The sequence below is a fragment of the Nicotiana tomentosiformis genome, chromosome 8, assembly GCF_000390325.3.
Source record: "Nicotiana tomentosiformis chromosome 8, ASM39032v3, whole genome shotgun sequence".
In the NCBI taxonomy this organism is placed as follows: domain Eukaryota; kingdom Viridiplantae; phylum Streptophyta; class Magnoliopsida; order Solanales; family Solanaceae; genus Nicotiana; species Nicotiana tomentosiformis.
The window spans coordinates 28,176,359-28,190,358 of NC_090819.1; the positions used below are offsets into that span (position 1 = coordinate 28,176,359).

The 14,000-nt window shown below is 41.4% G+C and overlaps 1 protein-coding gene across 1 annotated transcript; it reads right to left on the reverse strand.

Annotated features, from left to right (window-relative positions):
- Positions 1 to 11,746: 11,746 nt before the first annotated feature.
- On the reverse strand, positions 11,747 to 13,644 carry LOC138897239 (uncharacterized). The gene is made up of 7 exons (XM_070183202.1): positions 13,520 to 13,644; positions 13,094 to 13,438; positions 12,911 to 13,000; positions 12,538 to 12,800; positions 12,300 to 12,445; positions 12,104 to 12,218; positions 11,747 to 11,994 (listed from the first exon to the last, which is right to left on the reverse strand). The coding sequence occupies exons 1-7, from the start codon at positions 13,642 to 13,644 to the stop codon at positions 11,747 to 11,749; spliced, it is 1,332 nt and encodes a 443-aa protein (XP_070039303.1).
- Positions 13,645 to 14,000: the final 356 nt, after the last annotated feature.

A 14,000-nucleotide genomic window follows, 5' to 3' on the forward strand; every position in this document is an offset into this window, starting at 1 on the left:
GAAAAGTGCAAAATGATGAGAGAAGACTTATTTATACTTTTACCCATGGCCCCCAGATTTTTACCTGAGTGCGGCCGTATAATTTTGATGCATACCGCACTCCTAGCCTGCCTTTGAGAAGTCTCATTGCGGACTGCACAAAAGTGAGTGTGGTCGTAGCATTAGTGCGGACCGCACAAAAATATGTGCGGGTTCAGCATTTTTGACAGGCCAAACTTCAGAGACCATGCATTTTGACACTTAGCCAAATTTTCTTGCACAGTCCCTGCCATGCACACCCATTCCTGCATACACTTCGAAACTAGTTAGCACACAACAAAGCCTATCTAATCTAAAGAAGAAAAATAAAAGAAAGAAATGATATGGGTCCCAAAAAGCGCCTGATTTAACGTCGCGGCATGACGCATGTTACCACCAATCACTTGAAATGGAGCAATGCCACAACGTGGCCATCATCAACCTTGCCAAGATAATGTTTAACCTGGTGCCTGTTGACTCTAAACACCTCATCATTTTTATTTTTCAAATCTAGAGTACCAAAGGGGGTTAGATTCACCACTTCAAATGGCCCACTCCATTTTGACTTTAACTTGCCCAGAAACATCCGTAACCGGGAGTTGAACAATAGCACAAGATCACCCCCTTTGAATTACTTGTTGTGGATGTTCTTTTCATGGAGGTACTTCATCTTTTCCTTATACAAGGACGAACTGGAGTATGCATGGAACCAGAACTCATCAAGTTCATTCAATTGCTCCACCCTAAGATTTGCAGCTACATCCCACTCAAGGTTAAGCTTATTCCATGCCCACATAGCCTCTGTTCAAGTTCCACCGGAAGGTGACAAGCTTTCCCAAACACTAACCGATATAGAGATATACCAATTGGTGTTTTTAAGCTGTTCTATAAGCCCAAAGAGCATCGTCAAGTTTCTTCGACCAATAAGTCCGGTTGGCATTCACAGTCTTTGACAAAATACTCTTGATCTCCTGGTTGGAGACTTCAACCTGTCCACTTGCTTGAGGATGATCGGGGGTCGACACTTTGTGAGTGACACCATACTTGGAGAGTAAAGTATCAAAAGCTTTGTTGCAAAAGTGTGATCCCCCATCACTAATGATGGCCCTTGGAGTACCAAACCTTCTGAATATGTTCTTCTTCAAGAAAGCTACCACACTTCGAGCTTCATTGTTGGGCAAAGCCACAACTTCAACCTATTTGGACACGTAATCCATAACTACCAATATATAGGTGTTCCCACATGAGCTCACAAACGGACCCATAAAATCAATGCCCCATACATCAAAAATATCAATATCTAGGATGGTGGTGAGAGGCATCTCATTTTTCTTGGAGATCTCACCGTCCCTTTGGCATTCATCACAACGCTTAACGAGATCGCTAGCATCCTTGTAAAGGGTAGGCCAATAGAATCCATAGCTTAGCACCTTTGTAGCAGTTCTCGCTCCACCATAGTGACAACCATATGGCAAAGAGTGGCAAGCTTCAAGAATACCCAATTGTTCTTTTTCTAGTACACATCTTCGGATAACACCATCGGTACAGATTTTGAAGAGATATGGCTTATCCCAATAGTAGTCCAGGCAGTCCCATTTGAGCTTCTTCCTTTGGTTTGAAGAGAGCTCATTTTGAACAATGCCACTCACAAGATAGTTAGCCACATTGGAAAACCATGGCATCCCAGTCATAGAAATGGAAAGGAGTTGTTCGTCAGGAAATGAATCATTGATATCAAGGCCATCATGTGGCCTCCCCTCCTCTTCCAATCGGGACAAGTGGTCCGCCACTTGATTCTCACTACCCTTGCGGTCTTGAATATCTAGATCAAACTCTTGCAATAGAAGTACCCACCGCATCAACCTTGCTTTAGAGTCTTTTTTGCTCATCAAATAACGAAGTGCCGCATGGTCGGTGTGACCAATCACCTTTATACCCATTAGGTACAGGCGGAACTTCTCCATTGCAAAGACAATGGCTAGGAATTCTTTCTTGGTCACCGTATAGTTGACTTGGGCCTCGTTCATGGTCTTGCTAGCATTGTAGACCGGATGAAAGGTCTTGTTAATTCGTTGCCCCAATACTGCTCCAACCGCCATATCACTTGCATCACACATGAGCTCAAATGGTAAGCTCAAATTTGGCGTGGTGATAATAGGAGTGGTAGTTAACTTATACTTGAGTAGTTCAAATGCTTTTATACAATCTTCATTGAAAAGAAACTTGGCATCTTTCTCTAAGAGTTTGCACAAGGGGTTTACCACCTTAGAAATGTCCTTGATGAATCGGCGGTAAAACCCCTCATGACCTAGAAAGCTCCTCACTCCCTTCACGGAAGTAGGGGAGGGAGTTTTGATATCACTTCAATTGTTTCTTTATCAACCTCAATACCATTCTTGGAAATCTTGTGACCGAGGACAATGCCCTCCTCGACCATAAAGTGACACTTCTCCTAATTCAACACCATGTTAGTTTCCTCACAACATGCTAATACATTATTCATGTTATCCAAGTACTCTTCAAAAGAATTCCCCACGATAGAAAAATCATCCATGAAAACCTCGAGAAAGTCCTCCACCATATCGGTGAAGATGGCCATCATGCACCGTTGAAAAGTTTCCGGTGCATTGCATAACCCGAATGGCATCCGCGAGAATGCGAAAGTGCCATAGGGACAAGTGAAAGTGGTCTTATCTTGGTCTTCAGGAGCTATACGAATCTGGTTATACCTGGAATATCCATCAAGGAAGCAATAATAAGCACTTCCGGCTAGCCTATCTAACATTTGATTAAGAAATGGAAGCGAAAAATGGTCTTTCTGAGTAACTTTGTTGAGCTTCCTATAATCCATGCACACTCTCCACCCGGTGACAGTTCTTGTGGGGATCAATTCATTTTTGTCATTTGTTATCACAGTTATGCCCCATTTCTTTGGGACACATTGCACTGGCGAGGTCCACGAACTATCGGAAATGGGGTAAACAACCCCGGCATCCAACCACTTGATGATCTCTTTCTTTACTACCTCTTGCATGGCCTCATTCAATCGTCTTTTATGTTCCATGGAGGGTTTGGCATCCTCTTCCAAAATGATTTTGTGCATGCAAAAGGCGGGGCTTATACTCTGAATATCCGCCAATATCCAACCTATTGCTTTCTTCCTCCTTTGGAGCACCGCAATGGTGGAATCTACCCGCACGTTAGTTAAGCACGAGGAAAGAATAACAGGTAAAGTGGAACAAGGGCCTAGAAACTCATACCTAAGGTGTGAAGGCAAAGGCTTTAATTCCAAGGTGGGAGGCACCTCGATTGAGGGCTTTGTTGGTGGAGTCTTCCGGTTTTTGAGATCCAAAGAAAGTTTTCGGGGTTCATAAGTATATGATCTGATTCCTTGCAAAGCATTGACACAATATACAAAGCCTTCATCCTCATCCTCATCATGATTCAACAACACAGATTTCAAGGTATCTTCAACATTTATCACATCACTTGTGTCATCAACAATTACTTCGGTCACAAGATCCAAGAACGAACACACTTTGTTGCTATTTGGCCGCCTCATTGATTTACAAACATGGAACACCACTTTTTCATCGCCCACCTAGAAGGTGAGCTTGCCAGCTTCCACATCAACTAAGGCCTTCCCTGTAGCAAGTAAAGGTCTCCCTAAAATGATTGGCACCTCGTAGTCAACCTCACAGTCAAGTATCACAAAATCTGCGGGAAGGATGAACTTGTCGACCCGAACTAACACATCATCAATTATCCTCAATGGATTTTTTATTGCCCGATCCGCCATTTGAAACCTTATGGATGTGGGTCTTGGTTGCCTAATCCCCAATATTTTGAACAAAGAATAGGGCATCAAGTTAATGCTTGCCCCCAAGTCACATAAAGCTTTGGTGAAATCGGCACTCCCAATAGTGCACGGGATTGTGAAAGCACTGGGGTCTTCCAACTTTGGAGCCATGGAGTGTACAATAGCACTCATTTGATGTGTCATTTTGATCATTTCATAGTTAATTGATCTCTTTTTTGTTACCAAATCCTTCATGAACTTGGCATATCCCGACATTTGTTCTAAGGCTTCAACAAATGGCACATTTTTGGACAAATTTTTTATCATATCAATGAATTTCTTGAATTGATTCTCATTTTGTTGATTTTCAAGTCTTTGAGGGTATGGAGGAGGAGGCCTTGGCATTGGTGCCTTAGTCTTTGGCACTACCGGTTCTGTCATGTCAATCACGTGCTCCCTAGACGGGTTCACTTCTTCTTGCGTCTCCTCCACATTTTCATCAATATCAATCCTCGCTTCTGCATTAGTTTGAACATCATTGCTTGGCTCATCATCATCTTGCACCAACACATCATCACCCATATGTCTTATTTGGTTTGAGGTACTAACAACTCCACCTCTCCCACTTCTTGTTATCACGGCCATTGCATGCCCCGTACTCCCACCTTTCGGGTTCACCACCGTATCACTATGTAGTGCCCCCTTTGGGCGAATATTTAAAACTTGAGAAATTTGGCCAAGTTGAACCTCCAAGTTGTGGATAGAAGTGTTGTGGGAGGCTAATTGGGCATCAGAGTCGGCGTTTTTCTCCATCATTTGCTTAAACATGTTTTCAATCCGTCCCATTTTACTATTGGAAGAACTAGGACCTTGCGACGGATATGGAGGTAGGTTGTTTAGTTGTTGATACATCGGGGGCCTCTGAAAGACCAACCCCCGATTTCCTTGATTGCTATTGTTCCAACCCCCTTGATTATTGTTGCCTCCCCAATTGCTTTGATTGTTGCTATCCCAATTACCTTGATTATTTCCTCCCCAATTGACTTGATTACCCGGATTACCCCAATTGCTTTGGTTATTGTTGTTGCCACCACTCCAATTTCCTTGGTGGCCTTGGTTGTTCCAATTTCCTTGGTTTCCTTGTGATCTCCATTGTTGTTGATTTGGAGTATTTCTTCTTTGACCTTGATAATTGTTGACATATTGAACCTCTTCATCTTGCTCATCATATGAATCATCTTGATTATATCCACTATTACTTTGCTCAAATTATTCCGGATGGTTTTGTACTTGTTGACCTCGTTGCCGTCTCTTGTTTACCATCATGTTCACCCCTTCTATAGCATTCACCTGTTTCGGCCCTTGAATCTGTCGAAGATGAGCCTTGGCCAATTGGTTCATGGTGGTTGTCAACTCCGCAATAGCTTGCCCATGATCATGTAGCTCCTTGTGTAGGTGAATAACATTTGGGTCACCCTGAGGAACATTGGCTCTACTTTTCCACGCCGAAGAGGTGTCCGCCATCTCATCCAAGATTTCACAAGCTTCAGAATAAGGCGTGTTCATGAAGTTACCCCCAGCGAGTTGATTTACCACACACTGATTCATTCTGTTGATCCCCCTGTAGAAGGTCTATTGGATCATGGCCTCAGTCATATCATTGTTCGAGCATTCTTTGACCATGGTACGATATCTTTCCCAAATCTTGTGTAATGGCTCATTGGGCTCTTGTTTGAAAGCTAGAATTGCATCCCTTAGTGTAGCCATATGCCCCAGATAGAAGAATTTGGCAATGAACTTCTCGGCCAACTCATCCTAAGTGTGGATGGAATGATTGGGCAATCTCTCTAACCAGTCCAAAGCCTTTCCCCGTAGAGAAAAGGGAAACAACCTTAACCGCAGTGCATCCTCGGAGACATTTGTTTGCTTGCTCCCCCAACAAGTATCGACGAAACCCTTGAGATGCTTGTAGGCATTTTGATGTGGAGCTCCGGTGAAGAAACCCCGCTTCTCAAGCAGTGTAAGCATCACGTTGGTTATTTGGAAGTTGCCCGCCCTAATCTGGGGCGGGACTATTGCACTTGCATAGCCCTCGTTCGGCAACACCCGGTGCGCTACTCTTAGTGGAGGTGGGGGAGGGTTTGGGACATTATCATTAAGCGGTCAGCTTCGCCTGTTTACTTGAGGCTCGGGATGAACCTCATCCAGTTGATCATCATCTACCTCTTCCCCCAATGGTAAATTTTCGAGGGGCTCGTTGTTAAGGGCCATTTTGAACCTAGAAGCAATTCACAAACAAAATTAGTGACTCGGAAGGAAAGAAAGACAAAACACACAATACCTAGATATATAGCTAAATCCGTTTAACTCTCTAGCAACGGCGCCAAAAATTTATCTCGGCCAAGCCCACACCACAATTTAGTAGTGAGGCGATCGATGCAATAATAAACCCAACGAAGGTCGAGATCGAATCCACAGAAAGTTAGAATATGGGATTAGGTGTATATCTAAGTTAATTACAAGTTTTGACTCCAATTATACTTCCACAAACTTGATTGGTATTCTACTTCTACTTTACTCAATTATTTGCAAGTATAAAACTAAGGACAATATTTTTGGTTTTGAGTTTTTCAAATGATTAAAAGGGACTAGGATCGTGACTTCTACCTAGGTAGTTATCTAATGGGTTGTAAACTCCAGGAAAAATTTGATTAGTTGAGGTCGTGATGTAGCAATCACATCCGGGTACTCACTCTATACCTCTCGGTAGTTTGAGTGATTTTGCCCAATTTGGCTTTCTCAAGCCCAATTGGGTATTTGCACAATACAAGTAATATTAGCTCAAGTCGGGCATTACTATCTCTAGGTTTAACGCTTTAATTGGGGCTATCAATTTCTTGAGTTCACCCCAATTTCTTGTTAGCCAAGTTTTCCTAGACTTAGTCTCTCTTTCTCAAGTAGAGGCTAAGTCAAATAAGTATGAATCAATGTTTGCAATCATTGATTCGAGGGTTCAATCATGAACAAGGCTAAATATCACTAACCCAATCAAAAATAAGCCCTAAATTAAACACCCATCAAATACCCATACTAGGGTTGGGTCACAACCCTAGCTAAAGATTTAGCTACTCATGAAAAATAAAGAAATACAAGAAGCAATTACGATAGAATGCATAATAATTGATTAGACAAAGAAAATCTAATGTTAAGAAGTTAATATAGTACAAAATTACTCAATACAGTAAAGAACAAGGCGCATGTGCACTTCTGAAAACTCAACTTAACCTAAAAATGACAAAAAGTTCTATTTATACTAAGCTGAAAATATCTAACAAAAATGTCCCTACGAAGGTTGTGCGGCCGCATAATTCTGGTGCGGTTCGCACAATGAGCTACTATGGCCGCATAATTATCGTGCGGTCCACATTCTTGGTAACTTGGGCTTGGAACTTGGGGGCTTCTGTGGTCCGCATAAAAATGGGTGCGACTGCACTTATAATTATGCGGTCGCACAAAACAGCTACGGTCCGCACTCCCCTTCTTTTTTGGACTTGACACAGCTCTCTGATTCTTCAACCTAGCCGACCGCATAATAATGAATACGGCCGCACTTGGCCTCCTGCAGCAGCATAATTTCGGTGTGGTCCGCATGCCTTTAGCTGGCCCAAACATTACTCTCTGAATCTTCCCTCTACGGCTGCACTAGAATTGTGCGGTCCGCACTGCTTGCCTTTTTATCGTGTTTTGGTTCTTGTTCATTTTGACTCCTTTATGAGTTGATTTTGACTTCTTTGGCTCGTGTCCCAATATTTCTGCAAGTAAGCACATTTTGTTAGTTTCAAGGAATTCCTTTAAGCATTTTTGAGCTAAATCACAAGTAAAAGAGAGCAAATAATCGGTCAAAATCCCCACTTATCAGGGTATCAGGTTGCTAGAGGTAGAGGTTAGGCCATTAGAGGTGGAGGCCAACTAGCTAGAGGTCGTTTGAGAGGTGGAGGTCAGAGTGGTGGGGCCCAACCCCATTTTTATGCATGTCCAACTAGACCTGAGGCAGAGTCATCTGACGCCGTCATCACAGTTATTGTTCCGATTAGTCATAAAGATGCCTCAGTTTTATTTGATTCGGGCTCTACTATTCCTATGTGTCATCCTATTTTTCTTCATATCTGGTTATGCCACGTGATTCTTTGAATGCTCATGTCTATGTGTCTATGCCTGTGCGAGATTCTATTGTAGTAGATTATGTTTATCGCTCGTGTGTGGTTTCTATCGGGAGCTTGGAAACTAGGGTAGACTTTCTACTTCTTGACATGGTGGACTTTGATGGTATCTTGGGCATGGATTGGTTGTAACCTTATCACGCTATTTTGGACTGTCATGCCAAGAGTGTATCATTATCCATGCCGGGGTAACCTCGATTTGAGTGGAGAGAGACTCCTAGCCATTATACTAGCAGAGTTATTTCTTATGTGAAGGCTCGGCGTATGGTTGAGGAGGGGTGTCTAGCATATTTGGCCTATATCCGTGATCCCAGTGCGGCGGTTTCTTCCATGGATTTAGTACCAGTTGTGTGTGAATTTTCGAAGGTGTTTCTTACAGATTTGTCGAGGATGCCACCCGACATAGATATCAACTTATGTATTGACTTGGCTCAAGAAACAGCCCATTTTCATTCCACCATGCCGTATGGCCCCAACTGAATCTAAGGAACTAAAGGAGTAGTTGCAAGATTTGATTGATAAGGGATTCATTAGACCCAGTGTCTTGCCTTGGGGTGCACAGCTGTTGTTTGTAAAGAAGAAAGATGGTTTGATGAGCATGTGTATAGATTACCGACAGTTGAAAAAAATCATTATTAAGAACAAGTATCCTTTGTCGAGGATTGATGAATTGTTTGATCAGCTTCAGGGTGCCAAGGTGTTTTTGAAGATTGATTTGAGATTTGGCTACCATCAGTTGAAGATTAGGGAATTGGATGTACCTAAGACAGCTTTTTGGACTCGGTATGGTCACTATGAGTTCTTAGTGATGTCATTGGCTTGACAAACGCCCCAGCAACATTTATGGATTTGATGAACCGGGTGTTCAAGCCTTATTTGGATTCTTTTGTGATCGTCTTCAGATGATATTGGTTTACTCCCGCAGTCGAGGGAAGCATGAGCAGCATATTCCGATCGTACTTTAGACTCTGAGAGATAGTCAGTTATATGCCAAGTTTTCAAAGTGTAAATTTTGGTTGGACTTGGTTGCCTTTTTGGGCCATATTGTATCTTTCGGGGGTATTAAAGTGGATCCTAAGAAGATTGAGGCAGTTCAGAACTGGCCTAGACCTACTTTAGCTATAGAGATTCAGAGCTTCTTGGGTTTGGCGGGTTATTATTGTCGGTTCGTGGAGGGGTTTTCATCTATCTCAGTCCCATTGACCAAGTTGACCCATAATGGTGCCCTTTTCTGGTGGTCCGATGAGTGTGAGTTGAGCTTTTAGAAGCTCAATACTGCCTTTGACTACATCCCCAGTGTTGGTGTTGCCTACATATTCGGGATCTTACACCATGTATTGTGATGCATCGCATATTGGGCTTGGCACTGTATTGATGCAGGATGGTAGGGTGATTTCCTATGCGTCTTGGCAGTTGAAGGTTCATGAGAAGAAGTCATTTGTTTATGACTTAGAGTTGGCAACCGTTGTTCACGCGCTGCAGATTTGGAGGCACTATTTGTACGTCGTTCATTGTGAGGTCTATACCGACCATCAAAGTCTCTAGCACATTTTCAAGTAGAAAGATCTTAATTTGCGACAGCGGAGATGGCTAGAGTTATTGAAATACTACGATATCACCATATTATATCACCCGGGTAAGGCCAATGTAGTAGCCAATGCATTGAGTAGGAAGGCAGAGAGTATGGGTAGTTTGTCATATTTATCGGTAGCAGAGAGGCCACTAGCCATGGTTGTTCAAGCTTTAGCCAACCCGTTTGTGAAGTTGGACATTTCGGAGCCCAGTCGGGTTCTTGCTTGTATTGTGGCCCAGTCTTCGTTGTTGGAGCGTATCAAGGCTCGCTAGTTTGATGATCCTCACTTGTTGGTGTTGAAGCATACGATGCAGCAGGGTGGTGCCAAGGAGGTTGTGATTGGTGATGATGGTGTTATGCAGCTTCAAGGCCGGATTTTTGTTCCAAATGTTGATGGGTGAGAGAGTTGACTCTTGAGGAGGCTCATAGTTCGCACTATTCCATTCACTCAGGTGTCTTGAAGATGTACCGTCACTTGAAACAACACTATTGGTGGCGGAGAATGAATAAAAATACCGTTGCTTATGTATGTAGGTGTTTGAATTATCAACATGTGAAGTATTAACATCGGAAATCGGGTGGATTGATTCAGAGATTGGAGATACCGGAGTGGAAGTGGGAGCGCATCACTATGAATTTTGTGGTAGGCTTGCCACGGACCTTGAAGAAATATGACGGAGTCTCAGTTATTGTGGACCGGTTGACTAAGTCCACACACTTTATTCGGGCAGCGACTTCCTATTCTTCAGAGAGGTTGTCTCAGATTTATATTCAGAAGATTATTCACCTATATGGCATGCCTATTTCTATCATTTCTGACCGAAGCACGCAATTCATATCGCATTTTTGGAGAGCCGTGTAGTGTGAGTTGGGCACACGGGTTGAACTGAGCACATAGTTTCATTCTCAGATGGACGAATAGTCCGAGCGCACTATTCAGATCTTGGAGGATATGTTACGTGCTTGTGTTATGGATTTCAGATATTGATGGGACCAATTCTTACCTCTTGCGGAGTTTTCCTATAACAACAGTTACCAATCGAGTATTCAGATGGAGCCGTATGAGGCTTTATATGGGAGGCGATGACGTTCGCCGATTGGTTTGTTTGATCCCGGAGAGGCTAGGTTGTTGGGCACTGATTTGGTCTGTGATGCTATGTAGAAGGTTAAGGTGATTCAGGAACATCTTCGTACAACCAAGTCTAGATAGAAGAGTTATGCGGACATAAAGGTTCGGATGTAGCTTATATGAGGTTCGGGAAGAAGGGAAAGTTGAGCCCTATGTATATTGGTTCGTTTGAGATCCTTGAGAGAGTTGGTAAGGTGGCCTATAGACTTGTATGACCACCCAGCCTATCGAGAATACATCCAATATTCCACGTTTCCATGCTTCGGAAGTACCATGAGGGCAACTCGCATGTTTTGGACTTCAGCATGGTTCAGCTTGATGAGAATTTAGCCTATGAGGAGGAGCTGGTGGATCACTACTAAAAAACAACAAATTTGTGACCGTCAAATCAGTCGAAAATCGGTCGGAAATCGTATTTTTCCGATGGATTTTTGACTGAAATATGCTGGTTGGAAAACACATGGTCGCAATATATTTGTGACAGAATCAGTCAAAAATTTGCGACAGATTCAGTCACAAATTGAAAAATACGGGAACATTTGAATTTAAGCCATTTGTGACTGATTCAGTCGCTGACCAGAATTAAAAAATTAAATAAAAATTAAAAGTTTTGACTGATTCCGTCGGAAAATTAAATTCAAAAATTTTCAATTTGCGACTGAATCTGTCGCAAATGTTAATTAAATTTTTTAGAAATTCTCAATTTGCAACTGAATCAATCACAAATCTGGGTAGTTTCTAGTGAAATTTGCGACTGATTCAGTCACAAATCTAGGCAGTTTTTAGCAGGATTCTGCTGTATTTTTAATTAGACTACTTGCCAAATAAAATAGCCAATCAACCACCTAACAACCAACCAAACACCTAGTATAACAATCCAAATCTAATATTTACTACAAAACGAACAGTAATATTTATAACAATTCAACCAACTAATCAAACAACCAACTATCAAACAACATAAATTAAACATGTCTCTAACTTCAACTCTAATACATTCAAATAGCCTAGTCAGACTCAGTCTCCTCCTCAGACTCAGACTCAGACTCGGACTCCATTACAACTTGACAACCTTTCTTGCTTTTCTGTTTTAATAATTTTTGGATCAAAGCCTGAGTTGCTTGAAATTCTTGCGACATTTTATCCACTTTTTGACACATAGCTTCCATGTCTTCTTGGGAGACTGATGTCCCACTGAATAATGCTGCTGGTGGACGACTGGAGGATGGCTGTACTCTAATCCCGTAGACTCGACCTTTATTTATTATTTTCACAAGAAATAAAGAAAAGAAAGTAAAAGAAGTAAGAAAACAAACACGCAACTTTCAAACTAATACCAAAATAGATATACATAATATTTATACCTTTATTCATGCCACCAGCCGCATGTGTCCAAATTGCAGTCATATCCTCCGGGGTCGATTGAGTTCCTTCAGGCTGAGTTTGTCGCCATGCATCAAGATCAATATGATAATTATCCTGAAATAAAAATAATACACGTTATATAAATAAAATAAACCAAGAGGGGAAAATAATATAGTGTTGGTGTTGGGATCATACAAATGTCTCTGAAGCACGCGGTTTGACCCATCCTTCTCTTGTACCGTCATTCTTCTTCTTCTTCTTCTTCTTCTTCTTCTTCTTCTTCTTCTTGTGGGTCACCGCAAAGACCTCGGCATAAGTCACATCTCCAAATGTTCCTTTTCCTGAAAATTAAGAAGTAATTAGAGATATATATGTTCAATATGCATTTTTGTAAAACTAAGAATATTTTATAATGAAATTACCATTCTCAAACGATGGGCTGCAAAACTAATAAAATCTCCAGTATGCAACGCTCCACCCTTGGTAGAAGCTCTGTTTAACTTTGCATGTTTACTCTTCTTCTTCCACTCAGGGGTGTTCCACTTCTCCAAGAGCTGATTCCAGAAATCTACACGTATCCAATCAGGCCTGGTGCCACCTCTCCTAGCAACATGATGTGAATCTGTTTTCCGCTTCTGTGCTCTCTTCTCAGAGGTCTCATTCACCAGAATTTCATGTGCAGGCTGCCATACGCACCTAACATGAAAAATTGAATAAATAATGTTAGACAAATGAGGATAATTATTAATAAAAATTAATTTATTCTTACCTTAAATTTTTGTCACATATTCATTCTGATCTGGTACGGTATTTGTCTCCATGAATTCAACGGATCATGAAAAAATGGCTTCATAGATTCCATCACTATATGCGCGGCCTGAAAGGATGGCAAAAACCTGCATTTAATTTAACATATAAAAATATCATTAAATTCATTATATGCAAAATTTTATTGAAAGATTTTAAAAGGAAATTGAAGGAAAACTCACCCGTCGCCATGGGTAACGGTAATCAACCGATGAAGATGATCGTACCGTACAGTCCCTCCAGTACACTGTCTCAGGGTACCAGTAACTGTAGAAGTACTAGTATATGGGGATGCAGTTGTGTGAGAGCCTCCAATATCCAAGTTAGATATACTTGGAGTGGATGATGGAGATGATAATTGAGTGGGAGATGTATGAGGCACAAAAGATGAACCACCATGCTGGCTACTATGATGGTTCGGGGATGCAATCGGGGGTGAGCCGCTGAACTGACTAGCAAGATCACGCGGGGAAAAAGTTGGGAAATTAGGTGCGAGTATAAAATCAATGGAGGTCAAAGCTGAGCCACTATGAGAAGGCATGGAGTAATACTGAAATGATCTAGACGGGGGATGGACTTTGAAAAAGTCAGATGACTATGAAGCTGACATGGAAGAACGAGGAGGCATAGGAGGAGGGCTCATATTTGGTATAGGTGGAGGAAGTTGTTTTGGTCTAGGTAAAGTGTGTTTTTTCTTCTTAGATTGTTTTATTTCTTTACCACGAGAATCCATCTGTGTAATGAGTATAAAATATTTACATGTAAAAAAATTTAACATAACAAATATAAACATAAAGTATACATAATAAATATAATAATATAAACATAAAAAAATGAAGATGTCATTAATAATATAAAGCAATTTTATTACATATTACAATGAATCACATAACATATAAGTACTGAACAAGTCATAAAACACACAAATATCTTAATCACTCTCTAGAGATGCATCATCCTTATAGAATAACATGCAACCATTCTTACAACAATGAATCCTCTCCGATGAAAGACCGAACTTGAAAACCATTTTTTTTGCCGTGTAGAAATCTTTGGGTAGGTCAATGTTACTCGAATTAAGTTCATTCA